This window comes from Bombina bombina, chromosome 2, assembly GCF_027579735.1.
Source record: "Bombina bombina isolate aBomBom1 chromosome 2, aBomBom1.pri, whole genome shotgun sequence".
Lineage (NCBI taxonomy): Eukaryota > Metazoa > Chordata > Amphibia > Anura > Bombinatoridae > Bombina > Bombina bombina.
This window is the reverse complement of record NC_069500.1, coordinates 537,026,480-537,053,962: the sequence shown is the minus strand read 5'-3', so window position 1 is coordinate 537,053,962 and position 27,483 is coordinate 537,026,480. Positions and strand designations below refer to the sequence as shown.

Genomic DNA, 27,483 nt, shown 5'->3' with positions numbered 1-27,483 from the left:
ATGTGGGGGGACCTCGGATTAGGGGTACATAGGTAGTTTATGGGTGTTAGTGTACTTTAGGGTACAGTAGTTAAGAGCTTTATGAACCGGCGTTAGCCCAGAAAGCTCTTAACTCCTGCTATTTTCCGGCGGCTGGAGTTTTGTCGTTAGAGCTCTAACGCTCACTTCAGAAACGACTCTAAATACCAGCGTTAGAAAGATCCCATTGAAAAGATAGGATACGCAATTGACGTAAGGGGATCTGCGGTATGGAAAAGTCGCGGCTGAAAAGTGAGCGTTAGACCCTTTAATCACTGACTCCAAATACCAGCGGGCGGCCAAAACCAGCGTTAGGAGCCTCTAACGCTGGTTTTCACAGCTACCGCCAAACTCTAAATCTAGGCCTAAAGCAGTATAAACAATGTTGCAAACACTGCTGCCAGATGGCTAAAGAAACATACATGCTCCTGAACTCCTGAACTCACCTAAGATAACTCTAAGAAATCATACCAAGATAATGAGCAAAAATGATAAAAGAAGTAAATTAGAAAGATATTTAAAACTTCATGATTTATCAAATTATTTAAGTTTAATTTTGACTTTACTGTCCCTTTAAGGCAAAATAATTTTGAATCTGTTAATTTGGAAAATAACATTCAGAAACAATTCAGTATTAAAGGGACTTGTTGCATCTAAAACAGACCATTTTAATATCAATTACCTTTTCCTGTCATCTGTCCATGTCTTTGTACACCAATAAAGCAGTGAGGGCTCCTTTCAGCCAGTGAGCAATCACTTCATAAGGACCAGTTGTACACAGACTTGCATAGCATTTTAGATTCAGTTATAACTAAAGTTAAGGATCCATTATTAGCAAGAATTAAAAAATTGGCATTGTTTGATCAAGGATTTACTATGATGTGTTGGTACCAGGAATATTAAAGGGTATCTTGGGTGGGAAATACCCCTTAGAGGAAATTCCTTTGAAAAGAATACATTTTAGTGGGGAGTAGTGAAAATTCTGCACAAAATGGTTAGTTGGTACTGCAGAGTTTAAGAGATTAACGCCTAGATTTAAAGTTTTGCGTTAGAAGGGGTGCGTTAGCTACGCGTGTCTTTTTCCCCCCACACCTTTTAAACAACGCTAGTATTTAGAGTTGTCTGAAGGGCTGCGTTAGGCTCCAAAAAGGGAGCGTACAGGCATATTTACCGCCACTTCAACCCTCAATACCAGCGTTGCTTACGGACGCGGCCAGCTTCAAAAATGTGCTCGTGCACGATTTCCCCATAGGAAACAATGGGGCAGTTTGAGCTGGAAAAAAACCTAACACCTGCAAAAAAGCAGCGTTCAGCTCCTAACGCAGCATCATTGTTTCCTATGGGGAAACACTTCCTAAATCTGCACCTAACACCATAACATGTACCCCGAGTCTAAACACCCCTAATCTTACACTTATTAACCCCTAATCTGCCGTCCCCGCTATCGCTGACCCCTGCATATTATTTTTAACCCATAATCTGCCGCTCCGTACACCGCCGCAACCTACGTTATACCTATGTACCCCTAATCTGCTGGCCCTAACATCGCCAACCCCTATATTATATTTATTAACCCCTAATCTGCCCCCCCAATGTCGCCGCTACCTACCTACACTTATTAACCCCTAATCTGCCGAACGGACCTCGCCGCCACTATAATAAATTTATTAACCCCTAAACCGCCGCACTCCCGCCTCAAAAACCTTATAATAAATAGTATTAACCCCTAATCTGCCCTCCCTAACATCGCCGACCCCTAACTTCAAGTATTAACCCCTAATCTGCCGACTGGACCTCGCTGCTACTCTAATAAATGTATTAACCCCTAAAGCTAAGTCTAACCCTAACACCCCCCTAAATTAAATATAATTTTATTCTAACGAAATAAATTAAATATTATTAACTAAAGTATTCCTATTTAAAGCTAAATACTTACCTGTAAAATAAACCCTAATATAGCTACAATATAAATAATAATTACATTGTAGATATTTTAGGATTTATATTTATTTTACAGGCAACTTTGTATTTATTTTAACTAGGTACAATAGCTATGAAAATAGTTAATAACTATTTAATAGCTACCTAGTTAAAATAATTACAAAATTACCTGTAAAATAAATCCTAACCTAAGTTACAATTAAACCTAACACTACACTATCAATAAATTAATTAAATAAACTACCTACAATTATCTACAATTAAATCAACTAAACTAAATTACAAAAACAAACAAACACTAAATTACAAAAAAAGACAAACACTAAATTACAAAAAATAAAAAAAGATTACAAGAATTTTAAACTAATTACACCTACTCTAAGCTCCGTAAAAAAATAACAAAGCCCCCCAAAATAAAAAAATGCCCTACCCTAATCTAAAATAAAAAGTTTACAGCTCTTTTACCTTACCAGCCCTTAAAAGGGCCTTTTGCGTGGCATGCCCCAAAGAAAACAGCTCTTTTGCCTATAAAAAAACATACAATACCCCCCCAACATTACAACCCACCACCCACATACCCCTAATCTAACCCAAACCCCCCTTAAAAAACCTAACACTAAGCCCCTGAAGATCTTCCTACCTTGTCTTCACCACGCCGGGTATCACCGATCCATCCAGAAGAGGCTCCGAAGTCTTCATCCTATCCGGCAAGAAGAGGTCCAGAAGAGGCTCCGAAGTCTTCATCCTATCCGGCAAGAAGAGTTGATCCGGACCAGCAAACATCTTCATCCAAGCGGCATCTTCTATCTTCATCCATCCGACGAGGAGCGGCTCCATCTTCAAGACCTCCGGCGCGGAACATCCTCTTCTCCCGACGACTAGACGACGAATGAAGGTTCCTTTAAGGGACGTCATCCAAGATGGCGTCCCTCGAATTCCGATTGGCTGATAGGATTCTATCAGCCAATCGGAATTAAGGTAGGAAAAATCTGATTGGCTGATTGAATCAGCCAATCAGATTCAAGTTCAATCCAATTGGCTGGTCCAATCAGCCATTCAGATTGAGCTCGCATTCTATTGGCTGATCCACTTTCCAGCCGCGACCTTTCCATACCGCAGATCCCCTTACGTCAATTGCGTATCCTATCTTTTCAATGGGATCTTTCTAACGCTGGTATTTAGAGTCTTGGCTGAAGTGAGTGTTAGAACTCTAACGACAAGACTCCAGCCGCAGAAAAAAGTCAGGCGTTAAGAGCTTTATGGGCTAACGCCGGTTCATAAAGCTCTTGACTACTGTGCTCTAAAGTACACTAACACCCATAAACTACCTATGTACCCCTAAACCGAGGCCCCCCCACATCGCCGCCACTCTATTAAAATGTTTTAACCCCTAATCTGCCGACCACACACCGCCGCCACCTACATTATCCCTATGAACCCCTAATCTGCTGCCCCTAACATCGCCGACACCTACATAATATTTATTACCCCCTAATCTGCCCCCCCAACGTCGCCGCTACCTACCTACACTTATTAACCCCTAATCTGCCGACCGGACCTCACCGTTACTATAATAAATAGTATTAACCCCTAATCTGCCCTTCCTGACATCGCTGACACCTAACTTCAAGTATTAACCCCTAATCTGCTGACCGGACCTCGCCGCTACTATAATAAATGTATTAACCCCTAAAGCTAAGTCTAACCCTAACCCTAACACCCCCCTAAATTAAATATAATTTAAATCTAACAAAATAAAATAAAAGAGCTGTAAACTTTTTATTTTAGATTAGGGTAGGGCATTTTTTTATTTTGGGGGCTTTGTTATTTTTTTAGGGGGCTTAGAGTAGGTGTAATAAGTTTAAAATTCTTGTAATCTTTTTTTATTTTTTGTAATTGAGTGTTTGTTTTTTTTGTAATTTAGTGGGGTTTTTTTTTGTAATTTAGTTTAGTTGATTTAATTGTAGATAATTGTAGGTAGTTTATTTAATTAATTTATTGATAGTGCAGTGTTAGGTTTAATTGTAACTTAGGTTAGGATTTATTTTACAGGTAATTTTGTAATTATTTTAACTAGGTAGCTATTAAATAGTTATTAACTATTTTCATAGCTATTGTACCTAGTTAAAATAAATACAAAGTTGCCTGTAAAATAAATATAAATCCTAAAATATCTGCAATGTAATTATTATTTATATTGTAGCTATATTAGGGTTTATTTTACAGGTAAGTATTTAGCTTTAAATAGGAATACTTTAGTTAATAATATTTAATTTATTTTGTTACAATAAAATTATATTTAACTTAGGGGGGTGTTAGGGTTAGGGTTAGACTTAGCTTTAGGGGTTAATACATTTATTAGAGTAGCGACGAGGTCCGGTCGGCAGATTAGGGGTTAATACTTGAAGTTAGGGGTCGGCGATGTTAGGGAGGGCAGATTAGGGGTTAATACTATTTATTATAGGGTTTTTGAGGTGGGAGTGCGGTGGTTTAGGGGTTAATACATTTATTATAGTGGTGGCGAGGTCCGTTCGGCAGATTAGGGGTTAATAAGTGTAGGTAGGTAGCGGCGACGTTGGGGGGGGGCAGATTAGGGGTTAATAAATATAATATAGGGGTCGGCGATGTTAGGGGCAGCAGATTAGGGGTACATAGGTATAACGTAGGTTGCGGCGGTGTACGGAGCGGCAGATTATGGGTTAAAAATAATATGCAGGGGTCAGCGATAGCGGGGCGGCAGATTAGGGGTTAATAAGTGTAAGATTAGAAGATTAGGGGTGTTTAGACTCAGGGTACATGTTAGGGTGTTAGGTGCAGACTTAGGAAGTGTTTCCCCATAGGAAACAATGGGGCTGCGTTTGTTTCCTATGGGGAAATCGTGCACGAGCACGTTTTTGAAGATGGCCGCGTCCGTAAGCAACGCTGGTATTGAGGGTTGAAGTGGCGGTAAATATGCTTGTACGCTCCCTTTTTGGAGCCTAACGCAGCCCTTCAGACAACTCTAAATACCAGTGTTGTTTAAAAGGTGCGGGGGAAAAAAGACACGCGTAGCTAACGCACCCCTTCTAACGCAAAACTCTAAATCCAGGCATTAGGGACTTATTTGTCAAAGGTGAATACCAGTTGGTAGGTGTATAATTTACTATAGGAAGCTAAAAACAGGATCTTGGATTGTGATTGCTTGTGTTATATGGGCTGACCTTTTAGATATATTACTCTCTTTTAACTTGGCAGCATTTTTATTATAAAAATAGGGATAAAAGGGGTTATAAGAAGATTGAACTTGATTGGCTCCTGTCTTCTTTTAACCTCTTCTATTTTGTATGTGTGTAGGTAAAAGTTATTTTGCTGAACTGTAATGGTACAAAAATAGTAGTTTTCTGAAATATAAAAGTTTAAATTAATTTATTTTTATATATTTGAATCATGCTCAGTAAAAGCAAAATGAATTATTGAAGACACACTAAGCAGCATCATCTGAGGTTGGTAGTAGTTGAAAAGATATTGGTCTGTACATTGTATCACAAAGGCTAGTGAGTAACTACAGAGGTTTTTGTAGCATGCATGTACAAGTAGAGCTCAAAAAAAGCTCATAATACACTGCACACTATACACACTGAAGTGGGGCTACATGGGTGTCAGTAGTGTTTTTTTAAAGTCCTCACTTTGAAGAGAGAGGAGTGAAGTAATGATCACATGACAAAGGTGTGTGTATGTGTCCTGTCCCTCTAGCTGTTTTGAATGAGGGGACTTGAGCAGCCCTAAAGTTGTTCTGTAGCTGTGATAGCCGATAAGACAACTTTTCAGGCAAGAAAATGTAAATATTTACCATCCAGTATTTAAAGGGACATTAAACCCAAAACTTTTCTTTCACGATTCAGATAGAGGGTACAATTTTAAACAATTTTCCATATTACTTCTATTATCTAATTTGCTTCATTCTTCAGATATACTTTGTTGAAGAAATAGTAATGCACATGGGTGAGCCAATCACACAAGACATCTATATGCAGCTACCAATCAGCAGCTACTGAGCCTATCTAGATATGCTTTTCTGCAAATTATATCAAGAGAATGAAGCATATTAGATAATAGAAGTAAATTAGAAAGTTGTTTAAAATGGCATGTTCTTTCTAAACCATGAAAGAAAACATATGTGTTTCATGCCCCTTTAAGTGCTTCTATGCCTGTATTTAAAAATATATTTGTATTTCAGTAAAAGTTCTTCCTGTCAGAATAAAAAATGATCCTACAGTAAACAATCACTTCAGAAGTATTTGGCTTAATAAAACATCATCCCCTGTAGATGGAGGCAAACATCACATTCATTAAAGAACATTGTGACGGACCGCCTGGTAACCCGAATGAGTACCTCAGTCAGAACACTTGTCCTGGACATCCCTTTATCCAGAGCAATAGCTCCTGGCATCTCCCTTTGACCGCAGTCTAAAGTTATAGAGGTGAACAGAACTGAGGCAACACTCAGGGGTCTGAACACAAAATGAACACTTATTTAAAAGCAGCACACATATTTATACACCCTGGCATTCCAGTCACAATTGCTCCCACAAGGGGCACTCACACCCTGTACCCAGCCTGTATTTATGGATACAGGGTGACATGGACATAAGACAGAGTTCTGAAAGTACATGGGGTGTCCAGCATATAAAATTCCACATTTCCATGCAGTCTCTGGGTATCCTTAAGCCCATGTACCTTCTAACAGGCCCTCAGATCCATAACAGGCCCTCAGATCTTGGTGACTCACTTCACAAACATTAATTAAACGTAAGAGAAACACAGGAAAACACATTCACAACATAGGGAATTCAGTGTGAAATAACTTAAATTTCTGCTAGATTTTGAAGGACTTTTATAGTGCAAAAAGTTCATGTTCGGTGACTTTATTATTTATTCTTTTTTTTTTAGGCAAAAAGTTGTGGGAAATGGCCTGTTAAGTGGTATGCACCAGAATGCATCAATTTTTTTAAGTTTTCAAGCAAAAGTGATGTTTGGAGCTTTGGCGTGCTAATGTGGGAAGCATATTCATTTGGTCAAAAGCCATACAGGGTACGTTTTTTTGTTTTGTTTGGTTTTTTACTATTAAGAATGTTTACAATTAAACAGAATGTGTATGTGTGCACATACATACACATATACACACATACACACACAAATATATATATATATATATATATATATATATATATATATATATATATATATATATATATATATAATTAAACAGTATGTGTATGTGTGCACATACATACACATATACACACATACACACACAAATATATATATATATATATATATATATATATATATATATATATAAAATTAAACAGTATGTGTATGTGTGCACATACATACACATATACACACATACACACACAAATATATATATATATATATATATATATATATATATATACTGTATATATATATATATACACAAACCTTTGAGCCCTTTCCAGTCCAACATCTTGCCAAATACCATATCACTTTCAAATGCTTTTTATTTATTTCAACAATAAACATATATTTTATATTTAATATGCATAAATATCAGTGTTTTACTCTGTTGACGCTCTAAAAATACCTGATAATAATACTTGTATTTTTTTATACTTTTATTCTAGCCCTAATACTTTACTTAACTTTCGACTTGTAATATGAACAATGTTTAGAGCTACCGCGATATCCAATAAAAGTATTTTTATTTTATTTAGTTTTACCATGGACTTGTAATACCAAATTGCAGGTTAATCCTAGGGCAGTCTAGCGATATTAATAGCGCACCTTGTAATCTAAGGCTATATCACCTAGATTACGAGTTTTGCGTTAGAAGCTGTGTGGTGCTAACGAGCAGTTTAAGCTCACTGCTCACTTACAGACAGCGCTGGTATTACGGGTTTTTAGAAACCCGGCATTAACCGCAAAAAAGTGAGTGAAGAGCAAAATTTTGCTCCACATCTCACCTCAATACCAGCGCTGCTTACATTAGCGGTGAGCTGGCTGAATGTGCTTGTGCACGATTTCCCCATAGGAATCAATGGGGGGAAAGCCGGCTGGAAAAAAACAGCATAAACCTCTTAACGCAGCCCCATTGATTCTTATGGGGAACTAAAAGTTATGTCTACACCTTACACCATAACATGAACCCCGAGTCTAAACACCCCTAATCTTACACTTATTAACCCCTAATCTGCCGCCCCCGACATCGCTGACACCTACATCATATTATTAACCCCTAATCTGTTGCTCCGGACACCGCCGCCACCTACATTATACTTATGAACCCCTAATCTGCTGCCCCCAACATCGCCGACACCTACATTATATTTATTAACCCCTAATTTGCTGCCCCCAATCTCGCCGCAACCTAACTACATTTATTAACCCCTAATCTGCCACCCCAACGTCGCCAGCACTATAATAAAGTTATTAACCCCTAAACCTAATTCTAACCCTAACCCCCCCTAACTTAAATATAATTTAAATAAATCGAAATAAAATTACTACAATTAACTAAATAATTCCTATTTAAAACTAAATACCTATAAAATAAACCCTAACATAGCTACAATATAACTAATAGTTACACTGTAGCTATCTTAGGGTTTATTTTTATTTTACAGGCAACTTTGTATTTATTTTAACTAGGTAGAATAGTTATTAAATAGTTATTAACTATTTAATAACTACCTAGTTAAAATAAAGGCAAATTTACCTATAAAATAAAACCTAACCTAAGTTACAATTACACCTAACACTACACTAAAATTAAATTAATTACCTAAATTAAATACAATTAATTACAATTAAATAAAATTATCTAAAGTACAAAAACCCCCCACTAAATTACAGAAAATAATAAAGAAATTACAAGATTTTTAAACTAATTACACCTAATCTAATCCCCCTAACAAAATAAAAAAGCCCCCCCAAAAATAAAAAAGCCCTACCCTACACTAAATTGCAAATAGCCCTTAAAAGGGCCTTTTGTGGGGCATTGCCCCAAAGTAATCAACTCTTTTACCTGTAAAAAAAATTACAATTACTCCCCCCTACATTAAAACCCACCACCCACACAACCAACCCTACTCTAAAACCCACCCAATCCCCCCTTAAAAAAACCTAACACTAACCCCCTGAAGATCACCTTACCGGGAGATGTCTTCACCCAACCGGGCCAAAGTCCTCAACGAAGCCGGGAGATGTCTTCATCCAAGCCGGGCGAAGTGGTCCTCCAGACCGGCAGAAGTCTTCATCCAGACGGTATCTTCTATCTTCATCCATCCGGCATGGTGCGGGTCCATCTTCAAGACATCCGACGCGGAGCATCCTTTTCTTCCGACGGCTAAACACAGAATGAAGGTTCCTTTAAATGACGTCATCCAAGATGGCGTCCCTTCAATTCCGATTGGCTGATAGAATTCTATCAGCCAATCGGAATTAAGGTAGAAAAAATCCTATTGACTGATGCAATAAGCCAATAGGGTTGAGCTCACATTCTATTGGATCTAATTGGGTGGGTTTTAGGTAAGTATTTAGTGTTAAATAGGAATAATTTAGTTAATTGTAGTAATTTTATTTAGATGTATTTAAATTATATTTAAGTTAGGGGGTGTTAGGGTTAGAGTTAGGTTTAGGGGTTAATAACTTTATCATAGTGACGGCGGCAGATTAGGGGTTAATAAATGTAGTTAGGTGGTGACGATGTTAGGGCCGGCATATTAGGGGTTAATAATATTTAAATACGCCTAGATTTAGAGTTTGGCGCTAGCCGTCAAAACCAGGGTTAGAGGCTCCTAACGCTGGTTTTGGGCTACCGCTGGTATTTAGAGTCTTGTAGGTAAGGGTCTAACGCTCAATTTGCAGCCGCGACTTTTCCATACTGCAGATCCCCCTACGCCATTTGCGTATCCTATCTTTTCAATGGGATCTTTCTAACGCCGGTATTAAGAGTCTTGGCTGAAGTGAGGGTTAGAAATCTAACGACAAAACTCCAGCCGCAGAAAAAAGTCAGGAGTTAAGAGCTTTCTGGGCTAACGCCGGTTCATAAAGCTCTTAACTACTGTGCTCTAAAGTACACTAACACCCATAAACTACCTATGTACCCCTAAACCGAGGTCCCCCCACATCGCCGCCACTCTATTAAAAAAATTTAACCCGCCGCCACCTACGTGGATCAGCCAATCGGATTGAACTTGAATCTGATTAGCTGATTCCATCAGCCAATTAAAATTTTCCTACCTTAATTCCGATTGGCTGATAGAATCCTATCAGCCAATCAGAATTCGAGGGACGCCATCTTGGATGACGTCCCTTAAAAGAACCGTCATTCGTCGGGAAGTCGTCGGTGAAGATGGATGTTCCGCGTCGGCGGGATGAAGATGGATCCGGAAGAAAGAAGATTGAAGATGCCGCTTGGATCAAGACTTCAGCCGGATCATGGACCTCTTCAGCTCCCGCTTGGATCAAGACTTCAGCCGGATCATGGACATCTTGGGCTTGGATGAAGGCGTCGGAGCCTGGACGGATCTGTGGTACCCGGTGTGGTGAAGATAAGGTAGGATGATCTTCAGGGGCTTAGTGTTAGGTTTATTTAAGGGGGGTTTGGGTTAGATTAGGGGTATGTGGGTGGTGGGTTGTAATGTTGGGGGGGGGGTATTGTATGTTATTTTTTACAGGCAAAAGAGCTGTTTACTTTGGGGGATGCCCCGCAAAAGGCCCTTTTAAGGGCTGGTAAGGTAAAAGAGCTTTTCTATTTTAATTTTAGAATAGGGTAGGGCATTTTTTTATTTTGGGGGGCTTTGTTATTTTATTAGGGGGCTTCGAGTAGGTGAAATTAGCTTAAAATTGTTGTAATATTTTTCTAATGTTTGTAAATTATTTTTTAAATTTTGTAACTTAGTTCTTTTTTTATTTTTTGTACTTTAGTTAGTTTATTTAATTGTTATTGTTTATTTGTAGGTATTGTATGTAATTAATTTATTGATAGTGTAGTGTTAGGTTTAATTGTAGATAATTGTAGGTATTTTATTTAATTTATTTAATGATAGTGTAGTGTTAGGTTTAATTGTAACTTAGGTTAGGGTTTATTTTACAGGTAAGTATTTAGCTTTAATTAGGATTAATTTATTTAATAAGAGTTAATTTATTTTGTTAGATAAAAATTATATTTAACTTAGGGAGGTGTTAGGGTTAGACTTAGCTTTAGGGGTTAATACATTTATTAGAGTAGCGGTGAGGTCCGGTCAGCAGATTAGGGGTTAATACTTGAAGTTAGGTGTCAGCGATGTTAGGGAGGGCAGATTAGGGGTTAATACATTTATTATAGTAGCGGTGAGGTCCGGTCGGCAGATTAGGGGTTAATAAGTGTAGGTAGGTGGCGGCGACGTTGGGGGCGGCAGATTAGGGGTTAATAAATATAGGGGTCGGCGGTGTTAGGGGCAGCAGATTAGGGGTACATAGGTATAATGTAGGTTGCGGCGGTGTACGGAGCGGCAGATTAGGGGTTAAAAAAAATATGCAGGTGTCAGCGATAGCGGGGGCGGCAGATTATGGGTTAATAAGTGTAAGGCTAGGGGTGTTTAGACTCGGGGTACATGTTAGGGTGTTAGGTGCAGACATAGGAAGTGTTTCCCCATAGGAAACAATGGGGCTGCGTTAGGAGCTGAACGCTGCTTTTTTGCAGGTGTTAGGTTTTTTTTCAGCTCAAACTGCCCCATTGTTTTCTATGGGGGAATCGTGCACAAGCACGTTTTTGAAGCTGGCCGCGTCCGTAAGCACCGCTGGTATTGAGAGTTGCAGTGGCGGTAAATTATGCTCTACGCTCCCTTTTTGGAGCCTAACGCAGCCATTCTGTGAACTCTAAATACCAGCGGTATTTAAAAGGTGCGGGGGAAAAAAGCCAACGTTAGCTACGCAGGTCGTTACCGACAAAACTCTAAATCTAGCCGATAGTGTTTGCGATGCGGGAGTGCGGCGGTTTAGGGGTTAATATATTTATTATAGTGGTGGCGATGTCCGGTTCGGCAGATTAGGGGTTAAAATAATTATTTTAGTGTCTGACTTTAAAATGCGGTACCAGTCTTGACAGGAGAGGGTTTTACCGCTAATTTTTAGTCAGACTCGTAATACCGGCGCTATGCAAGTTGCATTGAAAATATAGGATACGCAATTGACATAAGGGGATTTGCGGTATTTCCGAGTCTGGCCAAAAAAGTGAGCGGTACACATGTACCTGCAAGACTCTTAATACTAGCGGGCGTTAAAAAGCAGCGTTGGGACCGGCCAACGCTGCTTTTTAAGCTTAATGCAAGACTCGTAATCTAGCCGTATTTTTTTGCAATCACAGATTTTTTTTTTTACACATTTATTTTAATAATAAATATATATTATTTTCAATATGTGTGTGTATATATATATATATATATATATATATATATATATATATATAAATAAATATGCGTGTATTTTAATATGTTATACTTGTGTTTTAATCTACTTTTATTCTAGCCCTTACCCTTCATGTCTCGTCTTGCTAACCTTTTTAGTGCTATTATGTGTTGTGCTAAAGCACAACATATAACTCCCAACTTGTAATATGTTTTCCTTGTTGCATCTAAAACAGACCATTTTAATATTTATTACCATTTCCTGTCATCTGTCCATGTCTTTGTGCACCAATAAAGCAGCGAGGGCTCCTTTCAGCCAGTGAGCAATCACTTCGTAAGGACCAGTTGTACACAGACTTGCATAGCATTTTAGTTTCATTTATAACTAAAGTTAAGGATCCATTACTTCAAGCAAGAATTAAAAAAATGGCATTGTTTGATCAAAGATTTACTATGATGTGTTGGTACCAGGAATATTATTGGATCTCTTGGGTGGGAAATATCCCTTAGAGGAAATTCCTTTGAAAAGAATACACTTTAGTGGGGGGTTGTAGTATGGCACCCTAGGGGGGATTACTTGTTTTGTGCAATCTTGGAGTATTGAGAATGTTGCACAACAGGGTTAGTTGGTACTGCAGAGTTTAAGAGATTAATGTAGTTAAGGTTCTGGTAGTTATGTAGCACAACATATAACTCTGAACCTGTAATATGAGCAATGATTAACACTAAACATTATCTGGTAATTCTGTTTAACCATTTACTTGAAATACCAGAATGTGCCCTATTCATAGCATGGGCCTACAATATTTATAGTGCAAGTTTTTTCTGTGAAAGACACATCTGGGCTAAAAAAGGCGGCACCCAGGTTGGGTATCATCCCATATAGCAGACTATTGAGTGCTGTCTATTGCTAGTTAAACACCTCTCTCCAATATAACATTATGGAAAAATGATAGACTAACTGATTAAAATGTGTTATTAATAATTCACAATTTACAGAGCATTCTTGTTTCATATATGACATTAGCAAGAAACTTATTATAATACAGGAGAACATATATAAGAATAAAACTACTTTGTTGAATTCCATTATTAAATGGAAATGTTAATTTTTTAAGAAATGAGAACATAACATTAGTTTATGTGTATTAGTAAATACCAACAACTTGATATACTTTTACTAGAAATGCAAGTGGATTACATTTTATTCAATTAAGCAATTCTTGTTTTTTTCTAAAGTAAAAAACAGAACGTTCTTTAGTAAGTTATCCCAGCACCTCATTTATTCTAGTGTATTTTGTAGGGAATGAAAGGTGGTGAAGTTTCTCAGATGATTGAAAGTGGGAGGAGGATGGAGTGCCCTGCTAGATGCCCGTCAGAAGTATATGACATCATGATGTTATGCTGGATTTACAAGTAAGTATACCAATTATTTGCTCTTACCAAATATCAGTTATGTCTCCATAAATTACATTTACTGCACACTTCTTGTACTTTAGCTGCTCTCCTACACAGAGCCTTAGGAAACATCCTCTAAAATCAGCTCTGTCTGTCATTATCTGTTTGCACACTCCCACTCAGTTAGTTATCTGTGTGGCACATACTTTAAGGAGACCTGCCATGTTCTAAATTATTGCAACCTCACAGCTTCACAGGTCTTTAAAATGATACTAAACCCAATTTTTTTTTCTTTCGTGGTTCAGATATAGCATGCAATTTTAAATACCTTTCTAATTTACTCCTATTATCAATCTTTATTTGAAAAAGCAGGAATCTAAGCTTAAAAGCCAACCCATTTTTGGTTAAACACTTGAGTAGCTCTTGATGATTTGTGGCACACACACACACAGAGAAAGTCTTGCACTCTCTTGAAAGTACATATTGTGGCCTCTAGTTATGAAGCCGTCAACCGCAAATACACTGGAATTCCGCAGCGTATTTGTGGCGAGGCTGATTCGCTGTAGTTATCAAGCCCTACAGCCCGGCAAAAGTAGAATCTAGTGACGTAACATATGATCCGCCAGACTCAGTCCGACACAGATCGATGGTTACGTCACTACAGATGTTCCAAACGCAAGTTCGGCACAATCTGACTACTTTTGCTAGTTATCAAAGAACAACCAGGTACGCTCGCCACTATTCCGGGCCAGCGTACCTGGTTTTCAGGGCGGCGGATCACATAGGAATCAGTGGGAGTCTGACAGCAGCGAGAGCTCATGTTCGCTGCTGCCCGATATTCCATTGATTCCTATGGGAAGTGTCTGCACCTAACACCCTAACATGTACCCTGAGTCTAAATGCCCCTAATCTGTCCCCCCTACACCACCGCCGCCTACATTATACTTATTAACCCTAAACTGCCGCTCCCGGACCCCGTCGCCACTATAATAAATATATGAACCCCTAAACCGCCGCTCCCGGACCCCACCGCAACTATAATAAATATATAAACCCCTAAACCACCGCTCCCGGACCCCGCCGCAACTATAATAAATATATGAACCCCTAAACCACCACTCCCGGACCCCGCCGCAACTATAATAAATATATGAACCCCTAAACCGCCGCTCCCAGAACCCGCCGCAACTATAATAAATATATGAACCCCTAAACCGCCGCTCCCGGACCCTGCCGCAAATAAATGAATTGTTTAACCCCTAAACCGCCGCACCCGGAGCCCTCCGCCACCTACAAGATGGCGTCCCTCAAATTCCAATTGGCTGATGTAATCAGCCAATCGGATTGAAGTTCAATCCGATTGGCTGATTGGATCAGCCAATAGAATGCGAGGTCAATTCTACATCAGCCAATCAGATGTTTCCTACCTTAATTCCGATTGTCTGATAGAATCCTACCAGCCAATCGGAATTCGAGGGATGCCATCTTGGATGACGTCATTTAAAGGAACCTTCATTCAGTGTTAGGACAACGGAAGAAGAGGATTGCTCCGCATCGGCTGGATTCAAGATGGCTCCGCTCCGGTTGATTGAAGATAGAAGATGCCGCTTGGATGAAGACATCTGCCGCTTGGAGGACCTCTTCTGCCCGGATTCGATGAAGACTTCTGGATGGATCGGATGACCGCTTGTGCCCGGCAGGGTGAAGACGGCTCAAGGTAGGGTGATCTTCAAGGGGGTAGTGTTAGGTTTTTTTAAGGGGGGATCGGGTGGGTTTTAGAGTAGGGGTGGGTGGGTGGTGGGTTGTAATGTTGGGAGGGTATTGTATTTATTTTTTTACAGGTAAAAGAGCTGATTACTTTGGGGCAATGCCCTGCAAAAAGCCCTTTTAAGGGCTGGTTAAAAAGCTGATTACTTTGGGGCAATGCCCGCAAAAGGCCCTTGTAAGGGCTATTTGTAATTTAGTTTAGGGTAAGGAATTTTATTATTTTGGGGGGATTTTTTATTTTATTAGTGGGCTTAGATTAGGTGTAATTAGATTAAATTTCTTGTAATTTTTTTTATTTTCTGTAATTTTTATTTTTTATTTTTTGTACTTTAGTTATTTTTAGTTCATTTTATTTAATGTTAGGTAATTGTAGTTAATTAATGTAATTTATTTAATGATAGTGTAGTGTTAGGTGTAATTGTAATTTAGGCTAGGATTTATTTTACAGGTAATTTTGTAGTTATTTTAGCTAGATAGCTATTAAATAGTTAATAACTATTAAATAGCTATTGTACCTAGTTAAAATAAATACAAAGTTGCCTGTAAAATAAAAATAAACCCTAAAATAGCTACAATGTAATTATTAATTATATTATAGCTATCTTAGGGTTTATTTTACATGTAAGTATTAGTTTTAAATAGGAATAATGTAGTTAATTATAGGAATATTTATTTAGATTAATTTAAATAATATTTAAGTTAGGAGGGTGTTAGGTTTAGACTTAGGTTTAGGGGTTAATTCATTTAATATAGTGGCGGCGGTGTAGGGGGGTAGATTAGAGGTTAATCAATGTACTGTAGGTGGCGGCGGTGTAGGAGGGGGCAGGATAGGGGTTAATAAATGTAATGCAGGTGGTGGAGGGCTCCGGGTGCGGCGGTTTAGGGGTTAAACATTTCATTTATTTGCGGCGGGGTCCGGGATTGGCAGGATAAGGGTTAATAACTTTATGTAGGTGGCGGCGGTATAGGGGGCGGCAGATTAGGGGTTAATAGGTATAATGTAGGTGGCGGTGGGGTCCGGGAGCGGCGGTTTAGGGGTTCATATATTTATTATAGTTGCGGCGGGGTCCGCGAGCGGCGGTTTAGGGGGTAAAACAGTATAGTATAGTGTGGGTGCTTAGTGACAGGCTAGCAAGAAAGCTGCAAAGAAGCCGATGAGCAACGAGATCGATGACTGTCAGTGAACAACAGTCCGCTGCTCATCGCATTGTACTTGGTGTGCGGCTTCTTGACAGCTTTCTTGATAACTTTGGCGAACGTATTCAGCTCTGCGGCGGCGATGTTAGGCGAGCTTAGGCGAGCGTATTGGGCAGGCGAATGCAGGTAAATACGGAGCTTCATAACTAGAGGCCTGTAGCTAAGATTAAAAGCAAAAATTGAAGAGTTTGTTACATCTTGCCAAAAGAGTAAGCTTAGGAACCACATCAAGATCTCTTCCTGCCTGGGTCCCTATCCACAGACAAATAATGCATGCTTTCAATCACACAAACTGGAAACCACACAAGGGTGCACAGGCCTTATGTAATTTCTCTAGACACATACAAAACACAGAAATGAACTGCACTCTCAAACTGAACCAGATACACATCCTATGACTCTGCAAAATGCACAACCTTGGGTGCTCAATAGCACTCACAGCCAGCTGCACAGCCTCCAGAGACCCAGGGAATTTACTCCAGATAAGTCTGGGTGCAAAGCCCACAGGGTAAATTACAAAAAAATCAACACCACACACAGAGAAAGTCTGGCACTCTCTTGCAAGAACACATCTAAGATTAAAAGCAAAAATTGGAGAGTTAGTTACTACATCTGGCCAAAAGGGTCAAGCCCAGGAACCACGTCAAGTTTCTTCCCTCCTGGGTCCCTATCCACAGCCAAACAATGTATGCTTCCAATCACACAAACTGGAAACCACACAAGGGTGAACATGGCCTTATGTAATCTTCCTAGAAACATACAAAACATAAAAATGGAATGCACCCTTAAACTGGACCAGGTACACATCAAATGACCCTGCAAAATGCACAGCCCTGGTTGCTGAATAGCACTCACAGCCAGATGCACAGCCTCCAGAGACCCAGGCAGTTAACTCCAGACAAGTCTGGGTGCAAAGCCCATAGGGAAAATTACAAAACAAATGAATCAATACCACACACAGAGAAAGTCCTGGTCTTGACCCTTTTGGCCAGATGTGGCATCTAACGCTTCCAAATTTTCTATTAATCTTAGCTGTGTACTTGCAAGAGAGTGCCAGACTTTCTCTGTGTGTGGTGTTGATTAATTTTGACTCTGGAATGTGAAATATTAATATTTCATGTCAGGTTAGCGCCTTTGAGAAAACGCGATCGGGTATGTATGACTTGGCTGCTCTATGGGGGAATGTGTTAAAGCGGTAGCGATTTTCCAAGTTTGGCTTTTTGCACTTGTTGGGTTAGCTCTCATGTGAAAACTTTTTATTTTCAACTTGTAATGCGTGCACTACCCGACACGCACAAAAGGTGTACTTCTATCAGATTTAGTGTACAAGCTCCACTAGTAATCTAGCCCTTAACTGGGAAACTTACAATCAGTTATTAAAAATTGAATTTGTAGATGTTTGGGTTCTGAAGTGGCTATTGAAGTATACCCATCATGCTAAAATACATATGGAATTTATATAGTTAATCACTGTTATTGATGGATTCTGATTATAGTAGGTTACTGTCACACATGTAAATGAGTTTTTGTCCTTGCACAGTGAACAAAGGGGTTACTTGAACAGAGATTTACTGTAATCTTAAATTGTGAGAATGGGCTATTGTATCAGTCAGTTTTGGGTGACCTCCCAGTTTCAATTTTGAAAACAGGTACTTAATACATGAAAAGGCCTTTTTGGGAGCATTTCTGTTAAAAATGAGGAGCAACGTTTTCATTCATCTTCAAACCCACTTAACACTGTAAACAAAGTCATATTTAGTAGATATCTAAGTTCTCTGGTTCAGCTCTTGGATATCTTCAAATTTCTTTTTACTCATTTCTTATTTACTTATTGTATACCAAAAATATAATACAATAATATAAGAAAGGATATTGTAGGGGGCGTGTCTGGGCCATGGCCACGTCGAGCCGCAAAATTGGAGGCTCTGTTTAGAATTTAGATAATCCGCCAATTATCTTCACATACGAGCACTAGCCTTCATAATTATTGCCTACATCTACTAAAGGAAAATTTGATGATCCATATGGCATTACTTTTACAATATTTAATCCAGCAGAGACTCTAATCCAGAACGTTGAAAGTAGCTGGGTGACGGCCATACAACAGCCTTCTAATCCAATCTGCCAATATGGCATAGATTAAAATTGACTGCTATACTGTGATAGAGGTATCTGACTATAAGCTTCCTAATGAAGGTGTTAAGACCTGACATGGTCCTTTTTTTAGGCAGAAACCTCAAGACAACCATTGTTTTCTTTAATTGGGAAATGCTTATGAGCCTTTGAGTGGGACATACATGTATTCATATATATATATATATATATATATATATATATATATATATATATATACATACAGGGAGTGCAGAATTATTAGGCAAATGAGTATTTTGACCACATCATCCTCTTTATGCATGTTGTCTTACTCCAAGCTGTATAGGCTCGAAAGCCTACTGCCAATTAAGCATATTAGGTGATGTGCATCTCTGTAATGAGAAGGGGTGTGGTCTAATGACATCAACACCCTATATCAGGTGTGCATAATTATTAGGCAACTTCCTTTCCTTTGGCAAAATGGGTCAAAAGAAGGACTTGACAGGCTCAGAAAAGTAAAAAATAGTGAGATATCTTGCAGAGGGATGCAGCACTCTTAAAATTGCAAAGCTTCTGAAGCGTGATCATCGAACAATCAAGCGTTTCCTTCAAAATAGTCAACAGGGTCGCAAGAAGCGTGTGGAAAAACCAAGGCGCAAAATAACTGCCCATGAACTGAGAAAAGTCAAGCGTGCAGCTGCCAAGATGCCACTTGCCACCAGTTTGGCCATATTTCAGAGCTGCAACATCACTGGAGTGCCAAAAAGCACAAGGTGTGCAATACTCAGAGACATGGCCAAGGTAAGAAAGGCTGAAAGACGACCACCACTGAACAAGGCACACAAGCTGAAACGTCAAGACTGGGCCAAGAAATATCGCAAGACTGATTTTTCTAAGGTTTTATGGACTGATGAAATGAGAGTGAGTCTTGATGGGCCAGATGGATGGGCCCGTGGCTGGATTGGTAAAGGGCAGAGAGCTCCAGTCTGACTCAGACGCCAGCAAGGTGGAGGTGGAGTCCTGGTTTGGGCTGGTATCATCAAAGATGAGCTTGTGGGGCCTTTTCGGGTTGAGGATGGAGTCAAGCTCAACTCCCAGTCCTACTGCCAGTTTCTGGAAGACACCTTCTTCAAGCAGTGGTACAGGAAGAAGTCTGCATCCTTCAAGAAAAACATGATTTTCATGCAGGACAATGCTCCATCACACGCGTCCAAGTACTCCACAGCGTGGCTGGCAAGAAAGGGTATAAAAGAAGAAAATCTAATGACATGGCCTCCTTGTTCACCTGATCTGAACCCCATTGAGAACCTGTGGTCCATCATCAAATGTGAGATTTACAAGGAGGGAAAACAGTACACCTCTCTGAACAGTGTCTGGGAGGCTGTGGTTGCTGCTGCACGCAATGTTGATGGTGAACAGATCAAAACACTGACAGAATCCATGGATGGCAGGCTTTTGAGTGTCCTTGCAAAGAAAGGTGGCTATATTGGTCACTGATTTGTTTTTGTTTTGTTTTTGAATGTCAGAAATGTATATTTGTGAATGTTGAGATGTTATATTGGTTTCACTGGTAAAAATAAATAATTGAAATGGGTATATATTTGTTTTTTGTTAAGTTGCCTAATAATTATGCACAGTAATAGTCACCTGCACACACAGATATCCCCCTAAAATAGCTATAACTAAAAACAAACTAAAAACTACTTCCAAAACTATTCAGCTTTGATATTAATGAGTTTTTTGGGTTCATTGAGAACATGGTTGTTGTTAAATAATAAAATTAATCCTCAAAAATACAACTTGCCTAATAATTCTGCACTCCCTGTATATACATATAAACATACATATAAACACTTTATGTCTGAGGACAGATCGCATTGATCCAAAAACGTTCACAATAAAGTGAATATATTTGTAGATGGAATTCCTTTGGAGTGTGCTTTCTTGGCTTTGTTCTATACTTGTTTTGCTGCACCCAGGATTGTTGTACACGGACATCAGGAGTGCACACTGTCTAAATATCTATATATTTATACCACTAATACAGTATGCTTAACTCGGTTTATATAACATTTGATAGATTATCTATCTAGATGTATACTCTGGCTTCTAGCATTGCATTTTTACTTTGATTATATTTGGCACCTTCGGGAAACCCCAGCCCCCTTTATGCAACTTGTTTTGGTTATATAAATCAGCTTCTTCATTGCCACATATATCTCTCATAGTCCCAGTTGTATGGTTGCCAGCAGGCTTTCAAAATGTATGTATAATGCTCTGCCAGTTTGATTACTAAATCCAACAGTTTCCAAACTTAGTTTAGAACAGAGGCCCCTTATTTGAACCATTCCTGACAGCTTGGCTGCTCTTCTTACATGTGCGCTCCCTCATAATTATCCCAGGATAAACAACTAAGTTAAATGTTAGCTGTATTTACTATGTGTAATATATACAGCCAATAGAGGATTCCCAAATTAACCACTATATTAGCTGGGTCCAAGAGTAACCCCCTGAGTAATGTGGGATACATTCACTAAGATAGGATAATGAGATTCCATCTCTATATGTCCAAACTTACTTGTGAAAAAAAAGTCCAAAAAGTGAGGATGGCAGCACAAAAAAATGGTTCCAATATAAAAATGTATTCGATCATCTGCATAAGATAAAAATCACAACAACGTTTCGGGTGTTAACAAACACCATACTGAAATCTCACCTTAAATACAATAAATCCCTCCCACAGAAATGAGTACACCTGTGATAAAAGGTAGACACAATAATATACAATTATATGTGGCTATGCCCTCTAGTGGTCAGTTCCACAATAGATAGTTGCAAGTTAGCTAATAGTTGCAAGTTAGCTAATGAATACATGTATCTATTCACATTTTTAAAAAATTACTTTTTTTTCATATATTCTTAACTGCAACTTGCACAATAAAGGCATCCAAATAGAAACTACAATATTGTATACATATTTATCATAACTAAACAGATAGGTCAAAATCCTTGTTCATCCCTATTTGACCTAATGTTTCTAATCTATAAATCCAGTATAATTCCCATTGTTTCAACATTTTTACTCTATTACCCTTCTGGGAGTCTGAATGTGATCAATAATTTGGAATCTCAATTGTGAAACATTATGGTTACCTTGTAAAAAATGTTCGGCTACAGGGGATTTTTTATTTTTGATTCTTATATTGTTTTTGTGTTCGGTTATCCTGTCCCGTATCTGACGGGTGGACACATAAATCCGGGCACAAGGACATTTGAGTAAATATATAGCATGGGTAGTATTGCATTTGTAATATCCTCTAATATCAAATGTATGTCCTGTTCTAGGATGTGTAAAGGATGACTCTTTTATCATGCTATTGCAGTTTGAGCAATTAAGACAAGGGAAGCAGTACAACAATTATTGTTTGATAAACTAACTAAGAAATCTAAAAAAGACTGAATGATTTTTGTTGGTGATTACCATAACCTTTGTAGGGAAGTACAACAATTCTGTATAAGCATTGGCAGATGTTAAAAGTCTGCAACCCTGGAATCAAGGACTTTCGAGTACCCCTATGCTAGCCTATACAATGGCAAAGAGTTTGAAAGATTCCCTTATCAGTGCAGATATTGGATCAAAGAAAATTTCTAAACAAACATTTATTGGTAAAAAGAATATGGACTGCTTCCCTTGTCTGCTTCCCTTGTCTTAATTGCTCAGAGTTTTCTTGATCGCTTCCAGCCGCTTTCAGGTTATTGCAGTGATGCCTCGATTATTGAGACAACCTGCAATAACATTTTTTTAAGCCCTCTCTGCATCGGCCAGCGATGGTGCCGATCGTTGGTGGGTGGGAGTCATAGCAGGGAGACGGGTGGGTGGTCCATCGCTGGTGCTTGTTCCAGGTCCTGGTACCTAGTGTCCGTGAGCGCACAAGGAGGCTGCGGGCAGGGCTCGGGAAAGGGATCTGGGAGGGGAAGGGGGGTAGGGTATTGAGGGGGGGAAGCTACACTGCAGAAAATGGGCTGTTTGTATTATTTTTAGAAAAAAAGGGCAAATTTGTTAGTAAACTGGATACTGGCAGACAGCTGCAAGTACCTAAGATGGTGGCCAATAGGTCGGGGGAGTCTAAGAGAGCTGTTTGGGGGGGATCAGGAAGGTTTGGGGGTAATGGGGGATCCTTTACTTTAAATAATATATATAAAACACCATTTTTTTTATACTGTCATACTTTCTGCCAGTACTTAAGATGGCAATGACAATTGTGAAGTGGGGAAGGGAAGAAAACTGTTTGAAGGGGGTCAGGGAGGGATCAGAGGGTGGGATGTGTCAGGTGGGAGGCTGATCTCTACACTAAAGCTAAAATTTACCCTTCAAGCTCCCGACAAGATACCTAATTAACCCCGTCACTGCTGGGCATAATACAAGTGTGGTGCGCAGCGGCATTTAGCGGCCTTCTAATTACCATAAAGCAATGCCAAAGCCATATATGTCTGCTATTTCTGACAAAGGGGATCCCAGAGAAGCATTTACCATTTATCCCATAATTACACAAGGTGTTTATAAATAATTTCAGTGTGAAACGTAAATTTAGTAAAAAAGTTAACGATTTTATTTTATTTGATCGCATTTTGCGGTGAAATGGTGGCTTGAAATATACCAAAATGGGCCTAGATCAATACTTTGGGTTGTCTACTACCCTACACTAAAGCTAAAATTAACCCTACAAGCTACCTAATTAACCCCTTCACTGCTGGGCATAATGCAAGTGTGGTGCGCAGCGGCATTTAGCGGCCTTCTAATTACCAAAAAACAATGCCAAAGCCATATATGTCTACTATTTCTGAACACAGGGGATCCCAGAGAAGCATTTACCATTTGTGCCATAATTGCAAAAGCTGTTTGTAAATAATTTCAGTGAGAAATTTAAAGTTTGCGAAAAAGTTTGTGAAAAAAATAAGGATTTTTTTTTATTTGATCACATTTGGCTGTGAAATGGTGGCATGAAATATACCAAAATGGGCCTAGATCAATACTTTGGGTTGTCTACTAAAAAATATATATATACATGTCAAGGGATATTCATGGATTACAATGTAACTATCGCTAATTTTGAAAAAAAAAATAGTTTGGAAATAGCAAAGTGCTACATGCTACATGTACTTATTGCCCTATAGCTTGCAAAGAACATGTAAACATTGGGTATTTCTAAACTCAGGACAAAATTTTGAAACTATTTAGCATGGGTGTTTTTTGGTGGTTGTAGATGTGTAATAGATTTTGGGAGTCAAAGTTAAAAAAAAGTGGGTTTTTTTTTAATTTTTCATCATATTTTATAATTTTTTATGGTAAATTGTATGATATGATGAAAATAATGGTTCCTTTAGAAAGTCCATGTAATGGCAAGAATAAAAGTATATAATATGTGTGGGTACAGTAAATGAGTAATAGGAAAATTACAGCTAAACACAAACACCGCAGAATGTAAAAATAGCCCTGGTCCTTAAGGGTAAGAAAATTGAACAATGGTCTGGTCACTAAGGGGTTACATTTATCCCATCTTCTCTGCTCATATTAACAGAGATAAACAATTGAATAATGAATGAAAATGAATAAACAATACATGATATACTTTTAGACATGTGCATGGCGAAAAAATTTGGTTCGGTTCAATTCAGATTTTTTCGAATTTCGGTTCGGATCGATTTGAATTCGGAAAAAATTTGAATCAATTCGGTTCGGATTCGTTTCGGATTCATTCGTATTCGAATAAATTAGTCTGGATTCAGTTCGATTCGGTTCGGAAATTTCGGTATGTGTTAGGTGGGATGTGCTGTGTATTAGACTAGTATTATGTACTGTATATTAGGTGTAACCCATAGCAGAGTGATATAACCTAATATACTGTACAATACTAGTGTAATCCATGGCTATCCGAATCTACCGAATAAATCCGAACTAATTCAGATTTATTCGGTAGATTCGTCACTATTTCAATTCGGAAATTCAAATCAATCTGAATTTCCGAATTTGACGAATTCGGCCGAATTTCTGAATCAATCTGAAACGAATTGCACATTTCTACTCATTATATACTTTGCATGCTTGTGATGTAAAATATATCAATAAAGAAAGGATATTGTGGTAACATTTGAATTAACACATATTAAAACACAATAATGACCCTTACATTCTAAAATAACAAGGTCTAGTTTTAATTTCTGTTGTAAACTTTGAAAACTGGTGGTGGTAACAATGAGTATCTCCTTTAAAGGGGCAGTCTACACCAGAATTTGTATTGTTTAAAAAGATAGATAATCCCTTTATTATCCATTCCCCAGTTTTGCACAACCAGCACAATTAATATTTTTTTTTTTTCAAACAGCTTTATTGCATTTAAAATAGTGTTACAAGAGGGTGGAGACGCAGCTCCAAAGCGTACAGTGCAGTAATGACTGTGGGTTTTATAATAAACATTGTGTAATGTCATAGGAGAAAATTAGGGTAAAGTAATTGGGGGGGAAAAGGGGGAAAAAAAAAAAAGGGGTGTGTGATCCCAGTCCGTCCGTGCCTCCAGCGCTCATACCCAGTCAGCGCAGTGATTTGAATCTCCCATAGCCGGAGACAGTTAGTTTTTGTCTGTATTTCTGTCTAGGGTCTGTGGTTTATATAATAGGTCCAGAGTTGTGTGAACTCTGCATAGGAGTTCATTTTGTCGTACTTGAGGTGGTAGTATTCCTCTAGTTCTATAATTTCAGTGACCTTTTGGATCCACATGTCTATAGTGGGGGTGTCCCTACTTCTCTAGTTTTTAGCTATTAGGATTTTAATTCCGTTTATCATAATGTTTAAAAGACGGGCATATGGTTTGTATTTAATCGTTGGGAAAGGTTTGTGCAGTAGCCACATCAGAGGGTCTAGGGGCAATTGGGTTTCCAGTATAATTTCTATCTCTGAGATCACGGTTCTTCAGAAGTTCTGGATGGCGTTGCACCACCACCACATATGGGCGGTGTCGCTATTTACATGGCCGCAGCGCCAGCACCTGTTACTTCGGGTGCGGTATAGGCGGTGCAGCTTCCTTGGAGTGTGGTACCACCTATGTAGTAGTTTGAAATTAATCTCTAAGATAGAGGAGGAGATTGAGGATTTCATTGTGGCTCGGAAGATCTGTGTGCTTGTTTGGGGCAAGATAATGACCCCTAGGTCCCTCTCCCAGCTTTCTAAGGCCTAGATTTGGAGTTCTGCGGTAGCCATGAAAACCAGCGTTAGAGGCTCCTAACGCTGGTTTTGGCCGCCCGCTGGTATTTGGAGTCAGTGATTAAAGGGTCTAACGCTCACTTTTCAGCCGCGACTTTTCCATACCGCAGATCCCCCTACGCCATTTGCGTATCCTATCTTTTCAATGGGATCTTCCTAACGCCGGTATTTAGAGTCGTTTCTGAAGTGAGCGTTAGAGCTCTAACGACAAAACTCCAGCCGCCTGAAAATAGCAGGAGTTAAGAGCTTTCTGGGCTAACGCCGGTTCATAAAGCTCTTAACTACTGTACCCTAAAGTACACTAACACCCATAAACTACCTATGTACCCCTAAACCGAGCTCCCCCCACATCGCCGCCACTCGATTAAAATATTTTAACCCCTAATCTGCCGACCGCCACCTACGTTATACTTATGTACCCCTAATCTGCTGCCCCTAACACCGCCGACCTCTATATTATATTTATTAACCCCTAACCTGCCCCCCACAACGTCGCCGCCAGCTACTTAAAATAATTAACCCCTAATCTTCCAACCGCAAAGCGCCGCCACCTACGTTATCCCTATGTACCCCTAATCTGCTGCCCCTAACACCGCCGACCCCTATATTATATTTATTAACCCCTAATCTGCCCCCCTCAACGTCGCCGACACCTGCCTACACTTATTAACCCCTAATCTGCCGAGCGGACCGCACCGCTACTATAATAAAGTTATTAACCCCTAACCCGCCTCACTAACCCTATCATAAATAGTATTAACCCCTAATCTGCCCTCCCTAACATCGCCGACACCTACCTTCAATTATTAACCCCTAATCTGACGACCGGAGCTCATCGCTATTCTAATAAATGTATTAACCCCTAAAGCTAAGTCTAACCCTAACACTAACACCCCCCTAACAAATATAATTTTAATCTAACGAAATAAATTAACTCTTATTAAATAAATGATTCCTATTTAAAGCTAAATACTTACCTGTAAAATAAATCCTAATACAGCTACAATATAAATTATAATTATATTATAGCTATTTTAGGATTAATATTTATTTTACAGGCAACTTTGTAATTATTTTAACCAGGTACAATAGCTATTAAATAGTTAAGAACTATTTAATAGTTACCTAGTTAAAATAATAACAAATTTACCTGTAAAATAAATCCTAACCTAAGATATAATTAAACCTAACACTACCCTATCAATAAATTAATTAAATAAACTACCTACAATTACCTACAATTAACCTAACACTACACTATCAATAAATTAATGAAACACAATTCCTACAAATAAATACAATTAAATAAACTAGCTAAAGTACAAAAAATAAAAAAGAACTAAGTTACAAAAAATAAAAAAATATTTACAAACATAAGAAAAATATTACAACAATTTTAAA

General features: G+C 38.7%; 1 protein-coding gene across 2 annotated transcripts in view; it reads left to right on the top strand.

Moving 5' to 3' along the window:
- Positions 1–27,483, top strand: part of SYK (spleen associated tyrosine kinase) — a 316,009-nt gene that overhangs the window by 277,898 nt on the left and 10,628 nt on the right. For both annotated transcript variants that reach the window (XM_053702388.1, XM_053702386.1), the window contains 2 exons: positions 6,889–7,029; positions 13,672–13,784. In XM_053702388.1, the coding sequence (XP_053558363.1) occupies positions 6,889–7,029; positions 13,672–13,784 (254 nt within the window). The remainder of the gene's footprint in view (positions 1–6,888; positions 7,030–13,671; positions 13,785–27,483) is intronic.